The sequence below is a fragment of the Populus alba genome, chromosome 17, assembly GCF_005239225.2.
Source record: "Populus alba chromosome 17, ASM523922v2, whole genome shotgun sequence".
In the NCBI taxonomy this organism is placed as follows: domain Eukaryota; kingdom Viridiplantae; phylum Streptophyta; class Magnoliopsida; order Malpighiales; family Salicaceae; genus Populus; species Populus alba.
This window is the reverse complement of record NC_133300.1, coordinates 14,870,434-14,895,771: the sequence shown is the minus strand read 5'-3', so window position 1 is coordinate 14,895,771 and position 25,338 is coordinate 14,870,434. Positions and strand designations below refer to the sequence as shown.

General features: G+C 34.5%; 1 protein-coding gene and 1 pseudogene across 3 annotated transcripts; both read left to right on the top strand.

Annotated features, from left to right (window-relative positions):
- Positions 1-788: 788 nt before the first annotated feature.
- LOC118042746 (TMV resistance protein N-like) lies at positions 789-3,227 on the top strand (annotated as a pseudogene).
- Positions 3,228-9,540: 6,313 nt separating this feature from the next.
- LOC118042729 (TMV resistance protein N-like) lies at positions 9,541-15,653 on the top strand. 3 transcript variants are annotated; one of them, XM_035050453.2, is made up of 7 exons: positions 9,541-9,670; positions 9,818-10,423; positions 11,434-12,526; positions 12,640-12,915; positions 13,016-14,035; positions 14,121-15,067; positions 15,134-15,653. In XM_035050453.2, the coding sequence occupies exons 2-7, from the start codon at positions 9,918-9,920 to the stop codon at positions 15,372-15,374; spliced, it is 4,083 nt and encodes a 1,360-aa protein (XP_034906344.1). In that variant the 5' UTR covers positions 9,541-9,670; positions 9,818-9,917; the 3' UTR covers positions 15,375-15,653. The 3 variants fall into 3 exon arrangements, with proteins under 3 accessions (XP_034906344.1, XP_073261748.1, XP_073261747.1); XM_073405647.1 differs by having other exon boundaries at positions 9,573-9,670; positions 9,823-10,423; XM_073405646.1 differs by having other exon boundaries at positions 9,664-10,423.
- Positions 15,654-25,338: the final 9,685 nt, after the last annotated feature.

The following is a 25,338-nucleotide window of genomic DNA, read 5'->3' as shown; positions in this document are numbered from 1 at the left end:
AACTCCATCTTCTTTACAGTGTAAGAAAAGGATCCGTAAGAAAATCCAGGAATCTTACCAGTACGAGGTCACGACCTAAAGTAACCGGAAAAAATTCGAAGTCATTGGAATAAAAAGAAAGAAAAGGGCTTTGGAAGTTGGTTACTAAGATACCAGAAGAAGAGAAAATATTGGGCTTGGCTGGATCTTGTGCCTCTTTAGCCAACACTTACCACACGGTATGTTTGGTCTAGATTCGTGAAATACTCGTAGAAATTTGGTGAATCAGAAAGTAGAATTATACATGTTCCAGCTTGAAATTGCTAATTGGTAGATTTAATTGCCGAATTTCTTGATCTTACCTTCTGTTTCATGTTTGACCACAGGGCAGGCCTTATACAAAATAGCGTGGAAAGCAATTGCTGAACCAAGCGAGCTAGTTGAGGCTAGAAAGGATCGGTACTAATTTATTGCTTTAGGGATTTTCATGGCTTCCACCAGCGTGCAAGGAATAACCTCATCTTCATCTTCTCCTCCTCCACTATATATGTATGAAGTGTTCCTTAGTTTTAGAGGCAAAGACACCCGGGACAACTTTACTAGTCATCTATATATATTCTAATCTGAAACAGAGAGGCATCGATGTATACATGGAAAATAGGGAGCTCGAGAGAGGAAAGACCATAGAACCTGCTCTCTGGAAGGCCATCGAATAATCAAGGTTTTCTGTCATTATATTTTCAAGAGATTACGCATCTTCACCATGGTGCTTGGATGAACTTGTCAAGATTGCTCGGTGCATGAAAGAGATGGGGCACACTGTTCTGCCAGTTTTTTATGATGTGGATCCCTCAGAGACATATGAGAAAGCCTTCGTTGAGCATGAACAAAATTTCAAGGAAAATTTGGAGAAGGTCCAGATCTGGAAAGATTGTCTCTCTACAGTGACCAATCTATCAGGCGGGAATGTACGGAAGAGGTAAATCATCTATCTACATATTCTTATTCTCAAATCCTCCCTGTATTGTTTCAATGATGATCATAGCTTCTTTTTTTTTCAATGTTTTTAATTTAAACGTGTGATTAAATATCGAAATAATCACAATACAACAAGAGCATCAAAACTAATTCGAGTAAATAGTTATTAGTGTGTGTGTATTATTTCTAATTTTATATTTTAACATTGAATTAAGTTTTTTGGTTAAGTCTGGATTTAGGATTTAACGGATTGAGAATTTGAGACACTAACTTAGATTTAGATAAGAAAATATTTTTAGACATTGCATGTTTCCTAATGGGGTTTAAAATTGATCAAATAACAAGGATATTTGAAAGCCGTGGATTCCATGCAGGTTTTGGAATACCAGTTCTTGTTGAGAAATCTCTTATAAGTGTCTTTGAGGATCAAGTCCGGATGCATGATTTATTACAAATAATGGGTAAGGAAATTGTTAGTTGTGAAGACCCTAAAGAGCCTGGAAGGCGCAATAGATTGTGGACATACGAGGATGTAAGCCTTGCACTGATGGACTACACAGTGAGTAGCTGATAGAGAACATTATCCATAAGATTTCATAAAGTTTGTTTTAATTTATGCTCCATCTTTACATTGTATTTTTTTTTAACTTGTATTCCCTTTCGGTTGACAGGGAAAAGAAAAAATAGAAACCATTTTCTTGGACATGCCTAGAATAAAAGAGGCACAATGGAACATGAAAGCCTTCTGTAAAATGAGCAGGCTAAGATTGCTCACAATCAACAACGTGTAGCTTTCTAAAGGACCTAAAGATCTTTCCAATAAGCTATGATTTCTTGAATGGCATTCTTACCCTTCAAAATCATTGCCAGCTGCTTTACAGGTGGATGAGCTAGTTGAACTTCACATGGCTAACAGTAGTCTTGAGCAATTATAGTAGTATGGGTGTAAGGTGAGATCACCTAATTTAACGGCCTTTGTATTTCTTTTTAACGTTTTCATATATATGTATGATAGTAGTGTCCATATTTCTTCTCCCCTGCCTGATTGCAGAGTGCTGTTAATTTGAAAGTCATCAATCTCAGCAACTCACTAAACCTATCCAAGACTCCAGATCTTACTGAAATTCCAAATCTTGAAAGTCTGATTCTTGAAGGTTGTACAAGTTTGTCTGAGGTCCATCCATCACTTGGACGTCACAAGAAGCTTCAATATGTGAATCTTGTGAACTGTAAAAGTATTAGGATTCTCCCAAGCAACCTTGAAATGGAATTGCTTAAAGTTTTCACTCTTGATGGCTGCTCAAAACTTGAGAAGTTTCGAGATATAGTGGGAAACATGAACTATTTGATGGAGTTTTGTTTGGACGGGATTGGTATTGTTGAACTATCTTCATCGATTCATCATTTGATTGGCTTAGGTCTATTGAGCATGAACAAGTGCAAGAACCTTGAAAGCATTCCGAGTAGCATAGGTTGCTTGAAATCTCTTAAAAAACTCGATCTGTCTGGCTGCTCTGAATTTAAAAATATACCACAGAATTTGGGGAAAGTTGAAAGTTTGGAGGAGTTTGATGTAAGTGGAACTTCAATAAGACAACCGCTAGCATCCATTTTTATTTTAAAGAATCTTAAAGTATTATCTTTTGATGGATGCAAAAGAATATCTGTGAATCCCATGGATCAAAGGTTGCCTTCTTTGTCGGGTCTGTGTTCTTTAGAAGTACTGGATTTATGCGCTTGCAATATAAAAGAAGGGGCACTTCCTGAAGATATTGGCTGCTTATCTTCATTGAAATCTTTAGATCTGAGCCGAAATAACTTTGTTAGCCTTCATATGAGCATAAATAAGCTTTCTAGACTTGAAACGCTTGTCTCAGAGGATTGTAGGATGCTTGAATCATTGCCTGAGGTTCCATCACAAGTTAAAACATTAAATTTGAACAGTTGTATATGCCTAAAAGAAATTCCAGATCCGATAAAGCTAAGTAGTTCCAAAAGATCAGTGTTCATATGTATTGACTACCGGGAATTGTACGAGCATAAAGGCCGAGACAGCTTGGGGTTGACCATGCTTGAAAGATACCTCCAGGTCTTCTCTTAATCATACCCCAACCTTTTTATATCCCTCTCCCTCTCCCTCTATCTATCTAACATTTTGGTTCTTCATGGTACAAGGTTTGTCTAATCCAAGACCTAGATTTGGTATCGTTGTTCCAGGAAATGAAATTCCAGGCTGGTTTAACCATTAAAGTAAGGGATCTTCAATTAGGGTGCAAGTGCCTAGTTGGAGCATGGGGTTTGTTGCGTATGTTGCATTCAGTGCAAATGGTGAAAGTCCTTCTCTTTTTTGTAATTTCAAAGCCAATGGAAGAGAGAATTATCCTTCGTCGATGTGTATTAGTTGTAACTCTATCCAAGTTTTGTCAGATCATAATTGGCCATAATTCTATCTATCTTTTGATTACCTTAAAGAGCTTAACGAATGGAAGCATGAATCCTTTAGCAACATTGAGTTGTCATTTCATTCTTGCCAGCCTAGAGGAAAGGTGAAGAATTGTGGTGTCTGTTTGTTATCTTCTGAATGTATTACACTACGACCATCTTCTGCCCATTTTATTGTTACAAACAAAGAAGCAGCTTCATCATATAAAGCTTCTTTAGCTTTTTCTTCGTCGTAACATCAATGGAAGGCCAATGTTTTCCATGGCATCACAGCCGCAAATCGAGCCCAGAGATTCATTGTCCCAGTCGGGAAGGAACCAGAGAAAGTAATGGCAATTATATCAAGACTCTTTGAGGCCATTGAATAATCAGGGCTATCAATTATTATATTTGCAAGAGATTGTGCTTCTTTACCTTGGTGCTTTGAAGAACTTGTCAAGATTGTCGGATTCATGGATGAGATGAGATCGAACACTATGTTTCCAGTTTCTTGTGATGTCGAACAATCAAAGATAGATGATCAAACAGAGAGTTACACAATTGTCTTTGATAAGATTGGAAAAAATCTCAGGGAAAACAAGGAGAAGGTACAAAGATGAATGGATATTCTTAGTGAAGTTGAGATTTCATCTAGATCGAAAAGGTAATAATCTTCTTCTTTTTTGTGCGTGTGGCTCGATTTATCAACCATTTCAAGTAAATGAAACTGGGAATGCTGAAATATCAACTTTCAGAACTTAATGTTAACAAATTTTATTTTTTTTTTTGCATGGGAAAAACACCTTGCAAGGTCAGTACACAATGGGGTTACAAGTTTTTTTTTCAAGGTAGATTATGAATTTAAGAAAACTTAATATTAAACTCAGTTAAGTTTATGGTCTGAATTAAACCAACATGTTTTACTGTGGATGATATTGTTTACTTCATTTTTTTTACGTTTGCTACAAATTCAAATGGAAAAAAATATTAAACCGGTTGAGTGCATAATCCATGTCACAAGTTTTTTTTTTTTTAAGGTTGAGTATAAATTTAAGAAAACAAATTTCAACCCAGTTGATGTTTTTTTTATAGAGATTGAGTTTTTTTATGGTGTTGTGTATTTTTAATTTTTGATTTTTTTTTTAAAGTTGAATATAAATTTAAGAGAAAAACAATTTTTGAATCTCGTTGAATTCATAGTCTGGGTCACCTATTTAATTTTTTTAAGGTTTAAGGAAAAAAATTGAACCCGATTGGGTTCATGAACTGAGTTCCGGGTTTAACGAGTTAAGCCATAATAACCGGACAATTATTATTTTTTTCTAATGTTGCTGTTTTTTTACTGATATCTTTTTTTAGATAATTTTGATTTTATGTTTCAATTAATATCACTCATATGTGATTTGTTTTGTTTATTTAACCTTTTTTAAATAGAAATTGTTTTTTTATGGTGTTGTATGTATTTGTTTTTAAATGTTGAATATAAATTTAAGAGAAAACAATATAGAGTCTGGTTGAGTTCATGATCTGGGTCACATATTTAATTTCTTTTTTTGTTAAAGGTTGAATATGAATTTAAAGGGAAAACAATATTAAACCCGTTTGAATTTATGCTCCGGGTCACGGATTCAACAAGTTAAGCCACAACAACAGAACAATGTTTTTTTTTCTTCTGATATAGTGATATTTGCTTTTTTTACTGATATTTTTTTATATATCATTTTTAAAATATTTTTAAAATTTATGTTTCAATTAATATTCCTCATCTGTGATTATTTTTTTGTTTATTTATTTATTTTTGGATAGATATTGTTTTTTATGGTGTTATTCGTATTTAATTTTTAAAAAAACTTATTATGATTAATCGATAATTTTTTTTAATATTTTTGTATAAAAGAACTTTATTTAAAAAAATAAAAAAATATATTTTCAGATAACATAACAAGTACAACAACCTTGCATAATACGTTTTCTATTTTTATTTTATTTAATCAATTTAATATGTATGTTTTTTTTTAATATCATTTGATTGAATAAAAAAATTAATTTTAATAAATAAATTCAAAAAATATAACTAGATAAATGTTCCGTTTATTAACACATTTGAATTTTTTAATTTTATTTTTAGTTATTGTTAATATATTTTTTTTATTATTATTTCACATAGTTATTAATTTATTTGATTATTTGATTACATATATGTATTTACAATTTAAATTTTTTTATGTAAGAAATTGCATCGAAAAAACATGCATGCACAAATTTTTTTTAATACCCAACAAAACATGTAACATCGATTCCATGTATAGTTTGACTATACTTGAGCAACAGCAGCTGCTCGAGCAGGAGCAGGAGCTCAATCCGCAGGTGCTCCAGTAGCGGCAGGAGCGGCGACTGCGGCTGCTCCAGCAGCAGAGCAGCCGCAGCTCCCCAGGTTTTGGTTAGGAATTTAACTTGCTTTAGCTTGAAGATCTTCGACAGTTTTTCTCATGGTTTTGGTTTGGGGTAATTAGATTCACATTTTACTAAGTATGGATTTTCTTCTTAAATTTAGGATAATCCCATGTTTGCGAATGGAAGGATTGTTTCCATATTAAAACTTTTACATGGCGGAAAGCCCGTGCTCTGGAAAATTTCAACCATTATTTTGGAATAGCTAGTCTGCCTATTTTTTTAACTCTGGTTTTTGGTGTCTGTGTTAGATTTAAATTAAAAAACAATATATATTTCTAAAAGATAAAACCAATAATTTCTTATCAATATGATTTTTTTTCCATCAATTTCATTCAGAATTCTTAGAAATTAATTTTTTATTTATCTATAATTAATTTTAAGTATTTTAATATTTCATGTTATAATTAATATTCATGCAAAAAAATATTTTTCAACAAAATCTTAACTCATCAATTTAATTTTTGATTAAAATTTAAATACAATAACTACGTTTTAAAACTAATTTCTCTTGACTGTCAAATAATCAATTCAATCCAATAACTTAAGCTGTTAGGTGAGGTCTCAAAATATGATTTATATTATTTTATAACACCCCTCTTAAATGGAAGCATTTTGGACTTGAATTTGCATAAGGCCACATAAGGTCTCAAGATAATGTGTTTGGTGCCGATGAAGTGCAAGAATTGCAGCCAGAAATGAGGAAAGAAGAGGAGAAAGAGGAGCACTTTAGGAGGAGGAGGCTACATGCTAACCCTGGAATGGGGTCAAGGAAGCAAAGGGTCTTAAGGAGAAGGCAAGTGAAGATTGAGGCGGAAGCATGGGAACTGGCAACGAAAGAATATAAGGAGCTTTTGACGGATATGCGTGAGCATAAGTTGGCTCCTAATTTGCCATATATGAAGAGTTTGTTCCTTGGTTGGTTTGAGCCTTTTACAGATGCAATTGCGAAAGAGCAGGAGTTGACAAGATGTCTGTTATTGCAATGCATCAACTCGCAGCAATGGTAATGACAGGTGGGGAACATGGATGTGCAAGAGTTGTGACTACTGCTTGTATGATTGGTGATGCAATTGAGCAGGAGGCAAGTAATTTTTAATGTTTTAATTCTGAATCTCGAGAACCTAATTCTTGAAGGTTGTACATGCCTGGAATAAAAGAGACACAATGGAACATGAAAGTCTTCTCTAAAATGAGCAACCTAAGATTGCTCAAAATCGACAACATGCAGCTTTCTGAAGGACCTAAAGATCTTTCCAATAAGTTACAATTTCTTGAATGGCATTCTTACCCTTCAAAAGCATTGCTAGCTGGTTTATAGGTGGATGAGCTGGTTGAACTTCACATGACTAACAGTAGCATTGAGCAATTATGGTATGGGTGTAAGGTGAGATCAACTAATTTAAGGGGCTTTATATTTCTTTTTATATGTATGATAGTAGTATCCATATTTCTTCTCCCCTGCCTGATTGCAGAGTGCAGTTAAGTTGAAAATCATTAATCTCAGCAACTCACTATACCTATCCAAGACTCCAGATCTTACTGGAATTCCAAAACTCGAGAGTCTGATTCTTGAAGGTTGTTCAAGTTTGTCTGAGGTCCATCCATCACTTGGAAGTCACAAGAATCTTCAATATGTGAATCTTGTGAGCTCCAAAAGTTTTAGGATTCTCCCAAGTAACCTTGAAATGGAATCGCTTCAAGTTTTCACTCTTAATGGCTACTCAAAACTTGAGAAGTTTTCAGATATAGTAGGAAACATGAAGAGATTGATGGTGCTTTATTTGGATGAGACTGGTATTACAAAACTATCTTCATCAATTTCGTCATTTGATTGGCTTAAAAGTATTGAGCATGAACAACTACAAGAACCTTCAAAGCATTCTGAGTAGCATACGTTGTTTGAAATCTCTTAAAAAACTTGATCTGTCTGGCTGCTTTGAACTTCAAAATATACCATAAAATTTGGGGAAAGTTAAAAGTTTGGAGGAGTTTGATGTAAGTGGAACTTCAATAAGACAACCGCCAGAATCCCTTTTTTCTTTTAAACATTCTTAAAGTATTAAAAAGTACTTTAATACTTTTGGAGGTTGCTGTAAAGTTTGGAGGTTGCTGTTGTGGTTGTGGTTTTAAAAAAAGTTGTTTTATAAAAAGTACTTTTAGTTGAGGTTAGTTTGGAAAAATATATGTTTGGTTAAAACTGTAGTTGAAATTGAAGTTGAACAAAAAGTAGTTTAATGTGTTTGATTAAAAAAATGCTTTTTAAATTGAGGTTATAAAATAATTAAAAAATATTTTTAATTTAAATATTGTAGATTTAACTACTATTATTACATCATGAAATAAATAATATTGATATCAAATATTTTTTATTATTCCATTAAACTATATGCAATGTTATCACATTCGAAATCTATCCAACAATGACTATATTTTTCATGGTTTCTTAAGCACGCAACAACAAAAAACTGAATTTTTTGTTACATCATCAAGCGATCTCCTTCTAATTTTATTTTTTTGAATAAAACAAAATTAAAATAAAAATAAAAACTGAATATTTTTTTAACTGGGTCAAACTCGACAAGAACATAATTGGAATTGCGATCAAATTTCACAAATGCTACGTCATCATGCGGTATCCTTCTAATTTATGTAGTGTTATTAAATAATATTCAATACTAGTTTTTCGAGTAAAACTCAATATTTAAAAAAAAAATTACAATTTCATTACGTACAAAATTCATTCGACAAGAATTATAAAAATAGTGTTGGCACCTCAAGAATAATCCTAATGATTTGTGTAGCAGAGTGCTTAAAGATATTCGAATCAATATCCCAAAAAGTTGGATTGGGAAAGCGGTTTCAGACCGTTCGGAAATTTGATTTTTCAAAAAATATATATATATTTTTAAATTGTTTTAACATACTTAAATCAAAATTATTTTTAAAAAATTTAATAAAAAAATTATTTTAATATATTTAAAAAAACATACTTTAAAAAAAATAATTGCTATTATATATCCAAGCACCGTTGTTAAAAGGTTTGAGATTAGATATTGGGAATGGGAGAAGAAGTGGTATTTGGGATCGGAGAGGAATTAAAGTTGGGTTGTTTGTGATAAAAATATTAAAGTTGGAGATTCTAAACTCAATTTAATATGAATTTTTTTTTTGTTTTTTCATTAATTAGTTCCAGTTCATCGGGTGGTGGCTAAGTTTATTTAAAAAAAAAAAATCAATTGGAATTTATAATATTTAATGTAAGAGTTTTGTAGTTATTAGTTTTGAAAATTCATTAAAAATTACTTTTCAACTGTGATGTGTGTGTCCCAACCCCTGCTCTTAAAAATATTTCTGTAAATTCTTATTATTTTCATTTTAACTATTTTTATGTAGACAATAATTAACGATTTTTGTGATTCACCTTGGAACTTTTGCATGCACATATTAATGCAAAGTTCTCGGAATGCAAAAGCTTTATGCGCTGGAAAAGAGACAAATTTTGTTAAATAATATGGACTTGATAATTCATTAAAAAATATGAATCACTCAATTGTGATGGGTGTGGCCAATGCGCGTTCGATATCCCTTTCATTTCTCTTTTTGTTTTTTGTCCACCGAAACTCCATCTTCTTTACAGTGTAAAGAAAAAGATCCGTAAGAAAATCATTGGAAACTTACCAGCACGAGTTCTTGACCTCAAGAAACCGGAAAAAATTCGAAGTCATTGGAATAAAAAGAAAGAAAAGGGCTTTGGAAGTTGGTTACTAAGATACCATAAGAAGAAAAAATACTGGGCTTGGCTGGATATTGTGCCTCTTTAGCCAACACTTACCACACGGTTTGTTTGGTCTAGATTCGTGAAATACTCGTAGAAATTTGGTGAATCAGAAAGTAGAATTATACATGTTCCAGCTTGAAATTGCTAATTGGTAGATTTAATTGCCGAATTTCTTGATCTTACCTTCTGTTTCATGTTTGACCACAGGGCAGGCCTTATACAAAATAGCTTGGAAAGCAATTGCTGAACCAAGCGAGCTAGTTGAGGCTAGAAGGATCGGTACTAATTTATCTCTATAGGGATTTTCATGGCTTCCAGCAGCGTACAAGGGATAACCTCATCTTCATCTTCTTCTCCTCCACTATATATGTATGATGTGTTCCTTAGTTTTAGAGGCAAAGACACCCGGAACAACTTTACTAGTCATCTATGTTCTAATCTGGCTCAGAGAGGCATTGATGTATACATGGATGATAGGGAGCTCGAGAGAGGAAAGACCATCGAACCAGCTCTCTGGAAGGCCATCGAAGAATCAAGGTTTTCTGTCATTATATTTTCAAGAGATTACGCTTCTTCACCATGGTGCTTGGATGAACTTGTCAAGATTGTTCAGTGCATGAAAGAGATGGGGCAAACTGTTCTGCCAGTTTTTTATGATGTGGATCCCTCAGAGGTAGCCGAGCAGAAAGGGCAATATGAGAAAGCCTTCGTTGAGCATGAACAAAATTTCAAGGAAAACTTGGAGAAGGTCCGGAACTGGAAAGATTGTCTCTCTTCGGTGGCCAATCTATCAGGCTGGGACGTGCGGGATAGGTAAATCATCTATCTACTTATTCTTATTCTAAAATCTTCCCTATATTGTTTCAATGATGAACATAGCTTCTTGTTTTTCTTTTTTTAATGTTTTTCAATTGAAACATGTGATTAAATATCAAAATAATCACAATACAACAAGATTATCAAAACTAGTTCTTATAATTGTTAGTGTATATTTTTTATCCATTAAATAGCTATTTAACGACCCTTTTGTCTGTGATCAAACTAATTTTTCTTTAATGTTGACTTTTAAAATAAAAAAGGAGCACGTTTCAAAATTTCATTTGTTACAGTTTTTAAGAAATACAAATTAAAAAACAATTCTCTAACTTTTTCCTAATTTTTCATTTATTTACGAATGAAAATCTCTTTTTTATTTATTTTTTGAATGTTTTGTTCGGAAAAATTATTTTTCAATTTATTATATTTTTTTTCTCGCAAATCATTTAGCAAATGCTTTAGTGTTCTTTGAGTTTTGTTAATCAAAAGATGGTAAATAATATTCAATGAATGATAAAATTGTGGATTTGTTGATGAAAACACTTGGTAGTAAATGTATATTTTTAGCTTTTTCTTTATATTTTAAAAAAAAAATTTGATAAAAAAATGAAAATGTAAAAAAAAGTTGAAAAACAAATCTAGCATGAACAAATAAAAACTTTACTATGCAAGACAGTTGAAATTTTTGTTAAAAATAATTATAAAAATAACTTAGTGGTCGACAAAAATATGATAGAACCAAACTTAATGGATATTTTATTTCCTAGCTTTTGTTCTTGAAAGCATGCTTCTTTAGTAACTGTGTGATTCTAGATTCCGTTTTCAGTTTATTCTTTCCTCTCTATTCTTGAAGCTATCTATTGTCCAAGTCCTATCTTTCTCAAAGATTGATGTATTAATTTTAGGCTAACAGCCATGCATTTGCAAGCTAATATTTATTTTCTCATTATCACTATCTGATTTGATTTGCACACAGCATGATGAATGTTTTCCACCATCATATGCAGGAATGAGTCAGAATCAATTAAAATAATTGTTGAGTATATATTCTACAAACTAAGCGTCACTCTGCCAACAATTAGCAAAAAATTAGTTGGAATAGATTCTCGTCTAGAGGTATTAAATGGTTATATAGGTGAAGAAACTGGCGAAACAATTTTCATAGGGATTTGTGGAATGGGCGGCATAGGTAAGACGACTGTTGCAAGGGTAGTATATGATAGGATTCGTTGGCAATTTGAAGGTAGTTGTTTCTTAGCAAATGTCAGAGAAGATTTTGCTGAGAAAGGTGGACAACGTCGTTTGCAGGAGCAACTTCTTTCTGAAATCTTAATGGAACGTGCTAATATATGTGATTCTTCTAGAGGAATTGAAATGATAAAGCGGAGGTTACAACGTAAAAAGATTCTTGTTGTTCTTGATGATGTAGATGACCGTAAACAACTAGAATCCCTGGCTGCGGAGAGTAAATGGTTTGGTCCAGAGAGTAGAATTATCATAACAAGCAGAGATAAACAAGTGTTGACTACAAATGGTGTTGCTAGAATTTATGAGGCTGAGAAATTGAATGATGATGATGCTCTTATGTTGTTTAGCCAGAAAGCTTTCAAAAAAGACCAACCTGTTGAAGATTTTGTGAAACTATCCAAGCAAGTTGTGGGTTATGCTAATGGCCTTCCACTGGCTCTTGAAGTTATAGGTTCGTTTATGCATGGAAGAAGTATCCTTGAATGGGAAAGTGCGATTAATAGACTAAATGAGATTCCTAACCGTGAAATTATTGATGTGCTTCGCGTTAGTTTCGATGGCCTTCATGAATTAGAGAAGAAAATATTTTTAGACATTGCATGTTTCCTGAAGGGGTTTAAAAAAGATCGAATAATAAGGATACTTGACGGCCGTGGATTCCATGCAGGTATTGGAATACCAGTACTTATTGAGAGATCTCTCATAAGTATCTATGGGGATCAAGTCTGGATGCATAATTTATTACAGATAATGGGTAAGGAAATTGTTCGTAGTGAATCCCCTGAAGAGCCTGGAAGGCGCAGTAGATTGTGGACATACGAGGATGTCTGCCTTGCACTGATGGACACCACAGTGAGTAGCTGATAGAGAACATTATCCATAAGATTTCATAAAGTTTATTTTAATTTACGCTCTATCTCTACTTTGTATTTATTTTTTTACTTGTATTCCCTTTTGGTTGACAGGGAACTGAAAGAACAGAAGCCATTTTCTTGGACATGCCTGGAATAAAAGAGGCACAATGGAACATGAAAGCCTTCTCTACAATGAGCAGACTAAGATTGCTCAAAATCGACAACGTGCAGCTTTCTGAAGGACCTGAAGATCTTTCCAACGAGTTACGATTTCTTGAATGGCATTCTTACCCTTCAAAATCATTGCCAGCTGGTTTACAAGTGGATGAGCTAGTTGAACTTCACATGGCTAACAGTAATCTTGATCAATTATGGTATGGGTATAAGGTGAGATCAACTAATTTAAAGGCCTCTATATTTCTTTTTATCGTTTTCCTATATATGTATGATAGAAGTATCCATATTTCTTCTCCCTGCCTCATTGCAGAGTGCAGTTAATTTGAAAATCATCAATCTCAGCAACTCACTGAACCTGACCAAGACTCCAGATTTTACTGGAATTCCGAATCTCAAGAACCTAATTCTTGAAGGTTGTACAAGTTTGTCTGAGGTTCATCCATCACTTACACATCACAAGAAGCTTCAATATATGAATCTTGTGAACTGCAAAAGTATTAGGATTCTCCCAAACAATCTAGAAATGGAATCACTTAAAGTTTGCACTTTTGATGGCTGCTCAAAACTTGAGAAGTTTCCAGATATAGTAGGGAACATGAACGAATTGATGGTGCTTCGTTTGGATGAGACTAGTATTACAAAACTATCTTCATCGATTCATCATTTGATTGGCTTAGGTCTATTGAGCATGAACAGCTGCAAGAACCTTGAAAGCATTCCAAGTAGCATAGGTTTTTTGAAATCCCTTAAAAAACTTGATCTATCTGGCTGCTCTGAACTTAAATATATACCAGAGAATTTGGGGAAAGTTGAAAGTTTGGAGGAGTTTGATGTAAGTGGAACTTCAATAAAACAACTGCCAGCATCCGTTTTTCTCTTAAAGAATCTTGAAGTATTATCTTTCGATGGATGCAAAAGAATAGTTGTGCTGCCTTCTTTGTCTGGTCTGTGTTCTTTAGAAGTACTGGGTTTACGCTCTTGCAATCTAAGAGAAGGGGCACTTCCTGAAGATATTGGTTGCTTATCTTCATTGAGGTCTTTAGATCTGAGCCAGAATAACTTTGTTAGCCTGCCTAAAAGCATAAATAGGCTTTCTGAACTGGAAATGCTTGTCTTGGAGGATTGCACGATGCTTGAATCATTGCCTCAGGTTCCATCTAAAGTTCAAATGGTATATTTGAATGGTTGTATAAGCCTAAAAACAATTCCAGATCCGATAAAGCTAAGCAGTTCCAAAAGATCAGAGTTCATATGTCTTAACTGCTGGGAATTGTACAATCATAATGGCCAAGACAACATGGGGTTGACCATGCTTCAAAGATACCTCCAGGTGTTCTCTTAATCAAACCCCAACTTTTTTCTATCTTTCTCCCTCTCTCTCTATCTATCTGACATTTTGGTTCTTTATGGTACAGGGTTTGTCTAATCCAAGAACTGGATTTGGTATCGCTGTTCCAGGAAATGAAATTCCAGGCTGGTTTAACCATCAAAGTAAGGGATCTTCAATTAGTGTGCAAGTGCCTAGTTGGAGCATGGGGTTTGTTGCATGTGTTGCATTCAGTGCATATGGAGAAAGACCTCTTCGATGTGATTTCAAAGCCAATGGAAGAGAGAATTATTCTTCGCTGATGTGTATTAGTTGTAACTCTATCCAAGTTCTGTCAGATCATATTTGGCTATTCTATCTATCTTTTGATTACCTTAAAGAGCTTAAAGAATGGCAGCGTGAATCCTTTAGCAACATTGAGTTGTCCTTCCATTCTTACGAGCGACAAGTAAAGGTGAAGAATTGTGGTGTTTGTTTGTTATCTTCTCTATATATTACACCACAACCATCTTCTGCCCATTTTATTGTTACAAGCAAAGAAGTAGCTTCTTCATATAAAGCTTCTTTAACTTTTTCTTCATCTTACCATCAATGGAAGGCCAATGTTTTTCCTGGCATCAGAGTCACAGACACTAGTAATGGTGTCACCTATTTAAAGTCAGATCGAGCCTGGAGATGCATTATCCCAGTTGAGAAGGAACCAGAGAAAGTAATGGCAATTAGATCAAGACTCTTTGAGGCCATTGAAGAATCGGGGCTGTCAATTATTATATTTTCAAGAGATTGTGCTTCTTTACCTTGGTGCTTTGGAGAGCTTGTCAAGATTGTTGGATTCATGGATGAGATGAGATCGGACACTGTGTTTCCAGTTTCTTATGATGTCGAACAATCAAAGATAGATGATCAAACAGAGAGTTATACAATTGTCTTTGACAAGAATGAAGAAAATTTCAGGGAAAACGAGGAGAAGGTACAAAGATGGATGAATATTCTCAGTAAAGTTGAAATTTCATCTGGATCGAGATCATTGAAAAGGTAATCATTACATATTTTTTGTGTGTGTACCTCGACTTGATGTTAACAATTCTATGCTCTTTATAGGAATGGGAAAAGGAATGTTTGGATCCAGAAGAGCGAGCACTTGTCTGAGCAGCTGCTGCTGTTTGAGCAGCTGTTGCTAGAGCAGCTGCTACTTGAGCAGCTGCCGCTTGAGCAGCTGTCGCTTGAGCAGCTGCAGCTGCTTGAGCAGCTGAGTGAGCAGCAGCTGCTTGAGCAGCAGCTGGCTGTGCAGCAGCTTCTGCTGCATGAGTTTTGGGGAAGAATCCAACTTGATTTAGCTTGAAGATCTTCGTCAGTTTTCCGTGGATCTAATTTCTTATTAGCTCTTGCTTTTTTTTTTCCTTGTTAATTACCATCAAAGTAAAGTGAGTAGTGATTTCAAGACATCCTGTGATCTTCCTTCTTGTTTGCATGTTCATCAAAGTAGCCAACACGAGGGAAAAAACATAGCAAGGATTTTCATCATGCTAGGACGGGTCCTTGTTTTTGCTCATGGTTTTGGTTTGGGGTAATTAGACTCACATTTTGCAATCTTGGTTATCAGTTTATTTTTATTTTGGCGTCTCGGTGTTTCTGTGACAGTAGATTCCAAGAGGTTTTTCCAGCTACTAATTCTATATGTGTAGATTAATATAAATAATTAACGATATTTTGTGAAGTAAAATAGTCTCATGCAAGTGAAAAATCGACACAAATTTAGCAAATACATATAAAAGCAAAATTCTAATTAAAGTAAAGTGAAGTGAAAATGCATGTTTCTCCTATAAAGAAATTGTCAAATTTGCAGCAACCTGCTGTAAAAAGAAAAATAAATAAACAGCAGCAAACCAAAATAATGTAGTGAAAATCATATTGTTGAATTACATGACATGATTCTTCATCATGCTTGATTGTTTTGGCAATTGTTTTTGGCTAAAAACATGATTCTCATAGCCATTTTGCACCCTATTTTTCTAGCAATGCAAAAGAGAAAAACAACATGGAGAAAAAGCTAGCATAAACAGTTAAATATGCAGCAACCTGTTGTAGAAAGAAAAAGAAATAAACAGCTGCAAACAATATCAGTTTCTTATTCTTTTCTTCTTAATTTCAGATCTTTCCACATCATCCCTTGCGAAACTTGATGCAACCATTTGATATGGCAAGTAGTAGCTTCTCAAACATTCTGACAACATTAAGGCCAGATTTTCTTATTTATGATTTCTTTCAACCATGGGCTCCACCACTGACATTGTCATTGAATATCTCAACCGTTCAATTTGTGGTTATTGGCAATAAGGAAAATTCTCACGAAAGATTTTCTTTCCCTTAAATACTGAATTCTTCAACACTTGGAACAATCATCTGGAATAATGTTTGTCAAGAGTTTGAGAGAGATTGAGAGTAAATACTTGGATGATCTTACAGTTGCAACCATGAAGAAAATTTTGTTAGTTGCTCCACCTGTGTAAGACCCTATTACAGAAGATGATAAAAAATCAGAAAGTACGTACCTGCCTTAGTCTTTTGTTCTTAATTACATATTCAAAGAAAAAAGATGTTAGGAAATTGCCATTATTGTGGCAAATACTCCACTTCCACTTTATACAAGTGGAACAACTCATCACCCATTTGACACAAAATGGAAGCAAATGTAGTGGCATAATTGATGCCATATTTTGTGGATCTTGTCTCACCATCCATGCCTATAAATAGAGGTATAAGGTAGAGAGCAAATTGAGAAAGAGATTGTGAGGAGAATAAGAGAGAAGAGAAGAAGAAAGTAACTGCCATGGTTGCTGCCATTGCAGCAGCTGCAAGTGCACCGCTGAGAGTTGAGTAGAGTGGATGTGATCCTCCTCCATGTATTTGTATTGTGTCCTTCTTTATCTCTAATAATATGAACCTCTTCAGTGGATGTAAGCAATTTGCCGAACCACATTAAATATTGTGTCTCAGTGTGCTTAGTCTTCAATGGACAACTATCAGAACACCACCGGTCCGCGCATGGGGAGTAGGAATCCCCAACAAAAGACAACAAAGATTGTCAAATATTAACAACTAAGAAACTCTAAAATTCCACCATGATGTGATTGAGAAATAAAAATAGCAGTGAAGACTAATGAATAGTGTTCAGAAGCTATCCTTGGTTCCATTCCAGCAGATGTGGTATTTGCAAGGATCACTCCTTCCTTAAGATAAAAATCTTTTAGTTAAGCAACTTTGAGTTATTGCTTGTCCTCCAACTTTACCAAATAAACCAATAAACAAAAGTGATGTTTTAATTAGCAAATCGATCGGTATTCAATGTTCATCTAAACAATATATGATTCCCAAAAATAGGTTAAAGGAAAAAAAAAATAACTAATGGCATTAACACTATAAAGGATTCATTTACATACTTATAAAGTTGGCATCAACAATGTGGAAATCTATGGCATAACCAGCTCATCTTTCATATTAAAGATCACTTATCTCTGCCTTCAATATTTTTAAGCAACAATTTCATAAGAACAAAATCCTTTAGGATCTTGGGTTTCCCTTTGCTAGTTTCTATTACAATATTGTTTGCTTTCACAACCATGTATAAAAATCTTAAACCCTTGCTTATTATAAAGTCCTATTCTTTAAATTTGTTAAAAACAATAGGAGTGCACCATAAGCAAACCAACAGGAGCTCATAAAATACAAATTAAGGTTGATAAAGATTAGCATGAACATAAGCAAAAACTAAGCTGCCATTTTTATAAATGCAATGGCATGGTCACAACTAATCATCAAGTCTCACTACGCGTGAACATATTCATACGCAAAGCAAAAAATCCATTAATGCAATCCCAGCAAGTGCAAAAAACTAAAGCAGCTGGGAAGTTGCACCGGAGCCTTTTTTTGAGTGAATAACCCCTATCTTTTTTTACTAGAAAAAGTAATGTTTGATCTCACTCGCTTTGAAGTTGCAAGTTAGGTTATCATGTATTGAAGTGGTTGAGTTTCAGAGGTGAGTGTGATAGGTAATGATATATCATGTTTTTTGTTTTGAAACTTAAATTTCAATTTAAAAATATTTAAAGTGGATTAGAATTGATTTTTAAGTTAAAAATGGGTCTATAGAAACTATTAGGATGGGTTTGAGGTTTTTATGCTGAAAATGATTGAGAATGGCATTTTGGATACCTATGGATGGTGGCCCTCGATTATTGTCAAATTTTTTGTTCCCTTTGTAATCGTTGATGTTTTTTTTAATTATATTATTAAATTAACCAATATTAGTTAATCATCAAAGTCTTATATTTTTTTAAAAGTAATCTCAACATTATTTTTTCATGTTAAAAAAAACAGACATAGTGTGAACATTATTTTTTTATGTTAAAAAATCACCCGGTAGATAGCAATCCGCGAGCCACCTAATACTAATACATCATTAGCTAACATCCACTGGATTTATTTTATTATATATATATATATATATATATATATATATATATATATATATATATATATATATATAGACACACACATCGATCATGGGTTCCCACTAAGAAAATTTTCTAGCTATCGAAGCGTCGCTTAGAAAACATAGCAGGAATCATACCCACAGTATAGCTCGGGTGCATTGGCTAATTGATCAAGAAAGGGTTCTACGAATCTACTTAACTACAAAATTAACCCTTCTCCAGATCAAACTCATTTTTTTGGATAACAAAAAGATTGCTGTTACCTGAAAAACATGAAGTCGAATGAAGGTTTACAAGGTCGAAGACAGCGATCAAACACTCATAAATGCAATGAATCAGCTTGTTTTGGACCCATAATTACATCTGAAAATGTCTTCAACAAAGCATATTCTCCTTCTTCTTCATTTTTTAATCTTTTGATATGCATATCAATTCAAGGCTTTTATGAATAAGGGGCTATTCACACAAAAGAATAAGAAGCCATAAACAAATGTGCAGCAGACATCCATCAATGCAAGAAATGCCCATTTTCAAGAACTCTAAGCAACTCCTATATCATTATAAGAAGCACAATAGTACTGTCCAGTTGTTCTCATGAAATTATTTTTCACTAACCTCGTTAACAATTCATTGAGAATCCCAATATATATAACTGATACAGTCTGTCATAACCCAATTTTTGACCATTTTATTATTATTATTATTTTATTTATTGAAAAGGATAAAAAAATCGATGAAAAAAATAATGATGATGAGAAAACAAGTAAAATGAAATAAATGAAGAATTAATTAATTTTTGGGTTAAGGGCAATATGAATGGAAGTTTTGGGGTTTAATTAAACTTTGGAATTAATCTAATTAAGTTTGGAATTAATTTGTTTAATTAAGGGTTTAATTGGAGAATTGATAAAGTTTTGAGATTTAATTAAGCTTGAAATTAATTTAATTCATCCAATCATGGATTTAATTGGAGAATTGATAAGTTTTGAGACTTAATTGAGCTTGGAATTGATTTAATTAATCCAATTAAGAGTTTAATTGGATAATTGATAAGTTTTAGACTTAATTGGACTTGAATTTAATTAAATTAACTTATTCAGGGGCTTAATTGAAGAACTATTAAGGTTTGGGGTCCAAATTTCGAAATTAAAATCCAAGGACTACATTGGAAAAGCGCTGAAATAAAGGGGTCCAAATTTACATTTTATCCAGGGGCTTGATTGCATGATTTCAGAAATTCAAGGACCAAAATGCAAATGGCCATTAAACGCAGCACTGTTCATCTTCTTCAACGGTTCAGCTGCCGGCCGCCACCATTACTCCTGCAATAACAGTCGATTGATTACCTAGTAACGGTGGAATTCTGTGGCTATAAAACGGGAAGAAAACACAGAACCGACAGGAAGACAATAGAGTATAAATCCAGAGAAATAATACGCAGAGACAGTGGGGAGAGCAAGACAGAGCGAAGAAAACCCAGGAGAGGGGAAGAAAATCACAGAACAAAGCAGAAAAATAACCAGGGAAAAGGGGCAGAAACGAGGGAAAGAAAAACAAGAGTAGAGCCGAGGAGCACGAAAAAAGCCAGGGGGAACCAGCAGGACAGATAGAGAGCGACTGAGAATAAAAAAAAACTGAGGGGAAGAACACGAAAGAAGTAAACAGAGAGCACAAACAAAAACAGAAAGGGGAAAAAAAAACAGAGAAGCAAGGAATAACACAGCAAAACAAGGAAAAGGGACGTAGAGAGGAGGACGTTGAAACAAGAAACCCACTGACTGCCTCTTCTCCAGCACCAGCTTCCAAAACCAGAGGACAAGACTGAAAAAAAACAGGAGAGGAACGAGCAGCTGACAGAAGAGAACACCGACAGAAGGGGAACGAATGAACGCAGGGATCTTGAGGCAAGGATAGACGACCAAGAAAGACTGAAAAATCCGGATCGCCACTTCCAGCACCAGGTAAGTTGCGCTTTCCCTTCTTCTGGCAATTTAATTACATGCTCCTATAGCGGGCGTGCGTGAATTGTTCACGCACGCCTGCTGGTAAAAAAAATAATGGCCAGCCGGGTCAAGCCTGTGACCCGGCTAGGCCTGCTGGGTCCAGCCCAGCCCACATGGGCTGGGCTGGACCCAGCCAAAAAAAATAAAAAATAGAAAACAATAGAAAAACAAAAAATAAAAACAGAAAAAATAAAAAAATAAAAGTAAAAAAATATGTATGCATGAATAAAAATAATGTAAATTTATTGGTTTATTCACTGACGCCAGAGTCAGGAATAAAAATACCAGTTTAAATTTATATTATTTTTATTCGTTGTATTTTTATTTTGTTTAGCTAGAAAAATAAAAAATGTGTGCATGTGTAAAAATAAATTTATTTTTATTTATTCACTGGCGCTAGAGTAGGGAATTAAAAAATATTGATCTAATTTTTTTCAGCTACGAATTTTTACCAACGCCAGAGTTGGAATTATTCGAGCTCGAATAATTCCATGGCGCCAGAGTCAGGAATATTATAAACAAATCATCACATCATAAATTAATAAATATTTAGAAATTTAAGACAAAACCAACAATGCAGTCTGCCTTAGGCAGAACGTTTAAGGGGTGATAATATCTTCCCTTTTACGTAACCAATCCCGAGTCATAGAATCTCTGTTGACCAGCTAGGGTTCCTAGTGACCATAATACTAGGTGGCGACTCCTCAAACGAGACATTTTTTCTAAAAGAACCGGATGCCAGAATCTGTTCTTTTTTTCCATGATTGAGAGAATTATTTTTAGGGCCGCCACGATGTCGGGTGCGACAGAATGGCGACTCCACTGGGGACTTAGGATTAAGCTTTGTCTTTTGTCTTATTATTGCTATTTTTTTATTATTATTTTTTGTTGTTGTTGTGTTTATTTGTTTATTTTTTCCTGCATTTATTGCTTTAGCATGCATCCTTGTTTATATTGTCATGCATCACTTTGGGAGCACACACTTTACAACCTAGGATAAGTGGGGAAGTAACGGTACCCCAATGGCTTTAGCCTGGGTAAGACTCGTGAAACCATCCAACTCTCGCTTGATTGTTTACTTGGAAGTGGTTGATATGCCAAACTGATATTACTCAGGGCCTCTATCTTCACACTACTTGTAAGCCTCATATCGACCTTTCATGGACGATCACTGAGCATGCGAGAGACCTTTTGAGACTAGATAATGACCAACCCCTTGATGCACTGAATAATTAGGATCTTTCTATTAGGTTGTCACCCCGTAAAGGGCAAGTCCGCATTTCATATGTATTTTTTTATTGCTTCAGCATTTTTGCATAATTGCATGATTTACATTTAGCAGGTCGAAATATAGTTTCCCCATTGAAACCCATCTATAACACTTGTTCGGGAAAAAGACAAATGGAAAACGAAGAAAGAGCCCAATTGGAAGCCCAACATCAAAAAGAGGTGGACAATCTTAAGGAAGAAGTCACAAGGCTTACTAGTCTACTCGAGCAAGCCTTGAGAGATAAATTCGGAAAAACAACACTTATAGCTCAACCTGAAGATATGCTCGTAAATCCCTTCAATCCACAGAATCTAGGGGCAAATGGGTTGTCATCTGATTTTCAACAAGCCATGCATTTTCAACCAGCATACCCACGAGAATGTTGTTTACCATTGATTCTACAGAGAAGGAATCTCAAAAGGGCAAGAGGGTAAAAGAAGATGGTATGAACAAATTAGTTGCCCTGGAGCAAAGATTGAGAGCATTGGAGGGAATTCACCTATATGATCCTATAAAGGCTGCTGAGATGTGTTTGGTGCCCAACATTGTCATTCCCAAAAAGTTTAGAGTGCCAGAATTTGTCAAATATACTGGAACTCAATGCCCTATAACTCATCTTAAAGCATACTACAACAAAATGGCTGAGGTGGTTGATGATGAGAAACTGTTGATTCATTTCTTCCAAGAAAGCTTGAGTGACGCTGCCCTCACCTGGTATATGCGGTTGGACAATACCAAGGTTAAAAAATGGAAGGACTTAGTTGATGCCTTCATGAGGCAATATAAGTTCAATATAGACGTGGGCCCTGATCGTTTAATCTTGCAAGCTATGGAGAAGAACAATAAGGAGTCCATAAGAGAATACGCCCGGAGATGGAGTGAGGTAGCTGCACAAGTTAATCCTCCCATGTTGGAAAAAGAGATGATCAATTTATTTTCCAACACCTTTAAAGCTCCATACTTTGAGTACCTGGTTAGAAGCTCGGCACAACATTTTACTGACTTGGTTGTTATAGCGGAGAGGATTGAACAAGCCATCAGGTTAGGTAAGATTGCTAACCCGACTGAGAAGAACAGTTTCACTGAAGGTGGTTGCCAAGACACTTATCATTCCTATAGTTAATTGCTTCACACCAACTCTCAGAAATCAACTATCTTGAAGATAAATCTATGGTGATATTAGGTCAAGAATGATCTACAAATGACTTCAATTGATTGTTGAAAAGATGCCCCTGTCGAGGAGAATGAATGATTGAAAGATTCCAAAAATTCCAATCAATGATCGCTAAATGTTTAGCCCCTTTATATGTTATCATGCCAGTATTCACAGCCCAAGATGTTGTCATAAGTTCTTTCTTGTTGAACTTATTTTCCAAAATTTCAATGAAATAATGAGTTTGTCATTCAATCATGTTTACGATTATCATTATTTATTTATTTTTTCTGAAAGAGTTTTCTTATAAAGATTCACAAACACATCTTTGAAACCTTGTGCGATCTCATAGACGCAATTCATCTCTTTTAACAAAAATCAGTTTCCCTATTGGAGTTTTGAAAAAATTGATCTGGCATTTTGATTTCAAAAAATAATTTGATGTTTATTCAAAAACGATATTTTTGACATTCTACTTGTAGAATGACAATTGAATCAAGCAACTCCTTTATAAAAGTGACCAAACTCTAAAAAGAAGAAAGAAAAAAGAAATGAATAAATACCCTTACCCCATGACTCTTGAATCATGTGTTTTTAAATGTATGAATAATGGTATGTAGTGAACTTGTTGCTCATAACTCATGAATTACATCTTTGCAAAGACTAAACCATCACACTAGATGAGGTCAAAGTTTATTGATCATAGCTGCTTGCGCTTGAAATGAGGAAAGGCCATCTTTGTTATTCCTTTCACGTTCTAAAATAAATACATCCCTTGTGATCCCTTTTTGAGCCTGAATAATTTTTTTTTCTTTCATAAAAAATCTCGATTAAGATCACACCCTACACTAGGGGCAAGTGAAATTTCAATGATCAAGAAAGATGATAAAGCCGTGAGAAAGCCAAAAGGCAAAAGAGCCCAAGAAACACAAATGCTAGGGATCATGCCCACACCACAAGAAAAAAGTAAAGGGCAAGTGAAATTTCAATGATCAAGAAAGATGATAAAGCCGTGAGAAAGCCAAGAGGCAAAAGAGTCCAAGAAACTTAAATGCTAGGGGGCATGCCTAAATCACAAGAAAAAGTGATAACCAAGATAAAATGAGTATGCTCTAGCAAAGCAATGAAAAAGAAAAAAAGAGGGGCAAATCAAAGAAGAGCGGCAAAAGAAAATATGAATGACGCCAAAAGTCAAACTATTGATCGTGATCTTCAGTCTTTGAAACCCTGAAACACTCTTTGAGCCTTATGAATCCTTTTCTTTCATAGCCAAGAACCATAGCCTACGTTACATGCCTATAGAAGTCCTTTCTAATCAAGCATGCAAGCGACCTAGAACAATAAACAATGCTCTCAAAATGCAAAGAATACTTTTTCATAAGATTCATGACATCAAGAATAAACTACTCATTATTATTCATGATGATAAAAATGAATGATTCAAAAAGAGACAAATTTTTCTCATACAAAACCTCGAGCTTTTTCTCGAGCCCTTCACTTTGAAACAAAAGTTCATCTCATGACGTATTTTCACAGAAGATCTCATTGCCAAACATAAGAGCAAATAACCTCTTTTCCAAGAAAGAAAATAACTAAGGAGTTGCAAGATTTCAAAAGCAAATTGTTTTAGATTCACATCGAAATAATTTTTGTTTTCCAAATGCAAGATCAAGATTTCAAGACTCATTATAGACCCACATTCCTTCACCAAAATGAACAAAAAGAGAAATGAGAGAATGGTCTTTTAAAACCATTATTTGTCTAAGTCGCTGACAGAGCACACTTCGGGGCAATGACCAATACAAGGGGGCAACATTGTGTTTAGAAGGAAAAATTCTAGAAAAAGAGAGGAACATTTCCTACAACAAGACAAGGGGGCATTTTGGTTTATGAAAGACAGTTTGATCCTTTCAGCAAGGGACACCGAATGTTTTTAGCAGTGAGACAAGGAGTAATGAATAATCCTCTCAGATTATTTGATGAGACATAAAATCTCTAGCAAGTAAGTGGGTCATGATGAGCACCACAAAGGCTGAGTTGTGCAAACAAATCTGGAAATAGACTTACATGGGCTAACTCGAGTGGACTAGAAAGCCAAAGATGACTCAAATCAGATAGCAAGATCTCACCAACCAAGCAACGAGAAGACTAAATGGGGGGCCTATATTTCAAATCAGGTAAAGATGCATGCATATCATCTAAACTTTGAGACATTGGATAATGAGTTTTGCAAATTTCATATGAGAAAATTCCAACGAAATCCATCAAGTGGAAGGCCAACTTGAAATGGCCAAAGATCGAAATTGCTGTTGAAAAATTTTCACTTTTAAGAATTTTCAACCTAGGTAGCCTACCCATGAGAATTAGGCCACCAGAAAAATCTCTGT

Coding starts and splice junctions, on each gene's coding strand:
- LOC118042729 (XM_035050453.2), top strand. CDS start 9,918: ATGGCTTCCAGCAGCGTACAAGGGATAACCTCATCTTCATCTTCTTCT. Junction 12,527..12,639: donor TTGCACTGATGGACACCACA/GTGAGTAGCTGA, acceptor TTTGGTTGACAG/GGAACTGAAAGAACAGAAGC. Junction 14,036..14,120: donor TGCTTCAAAGATACCTCCAG/GTGTTCTCTTAA, acceptor TTTATGGTACAG/GGTTTGTCTAATCCAAGAAC.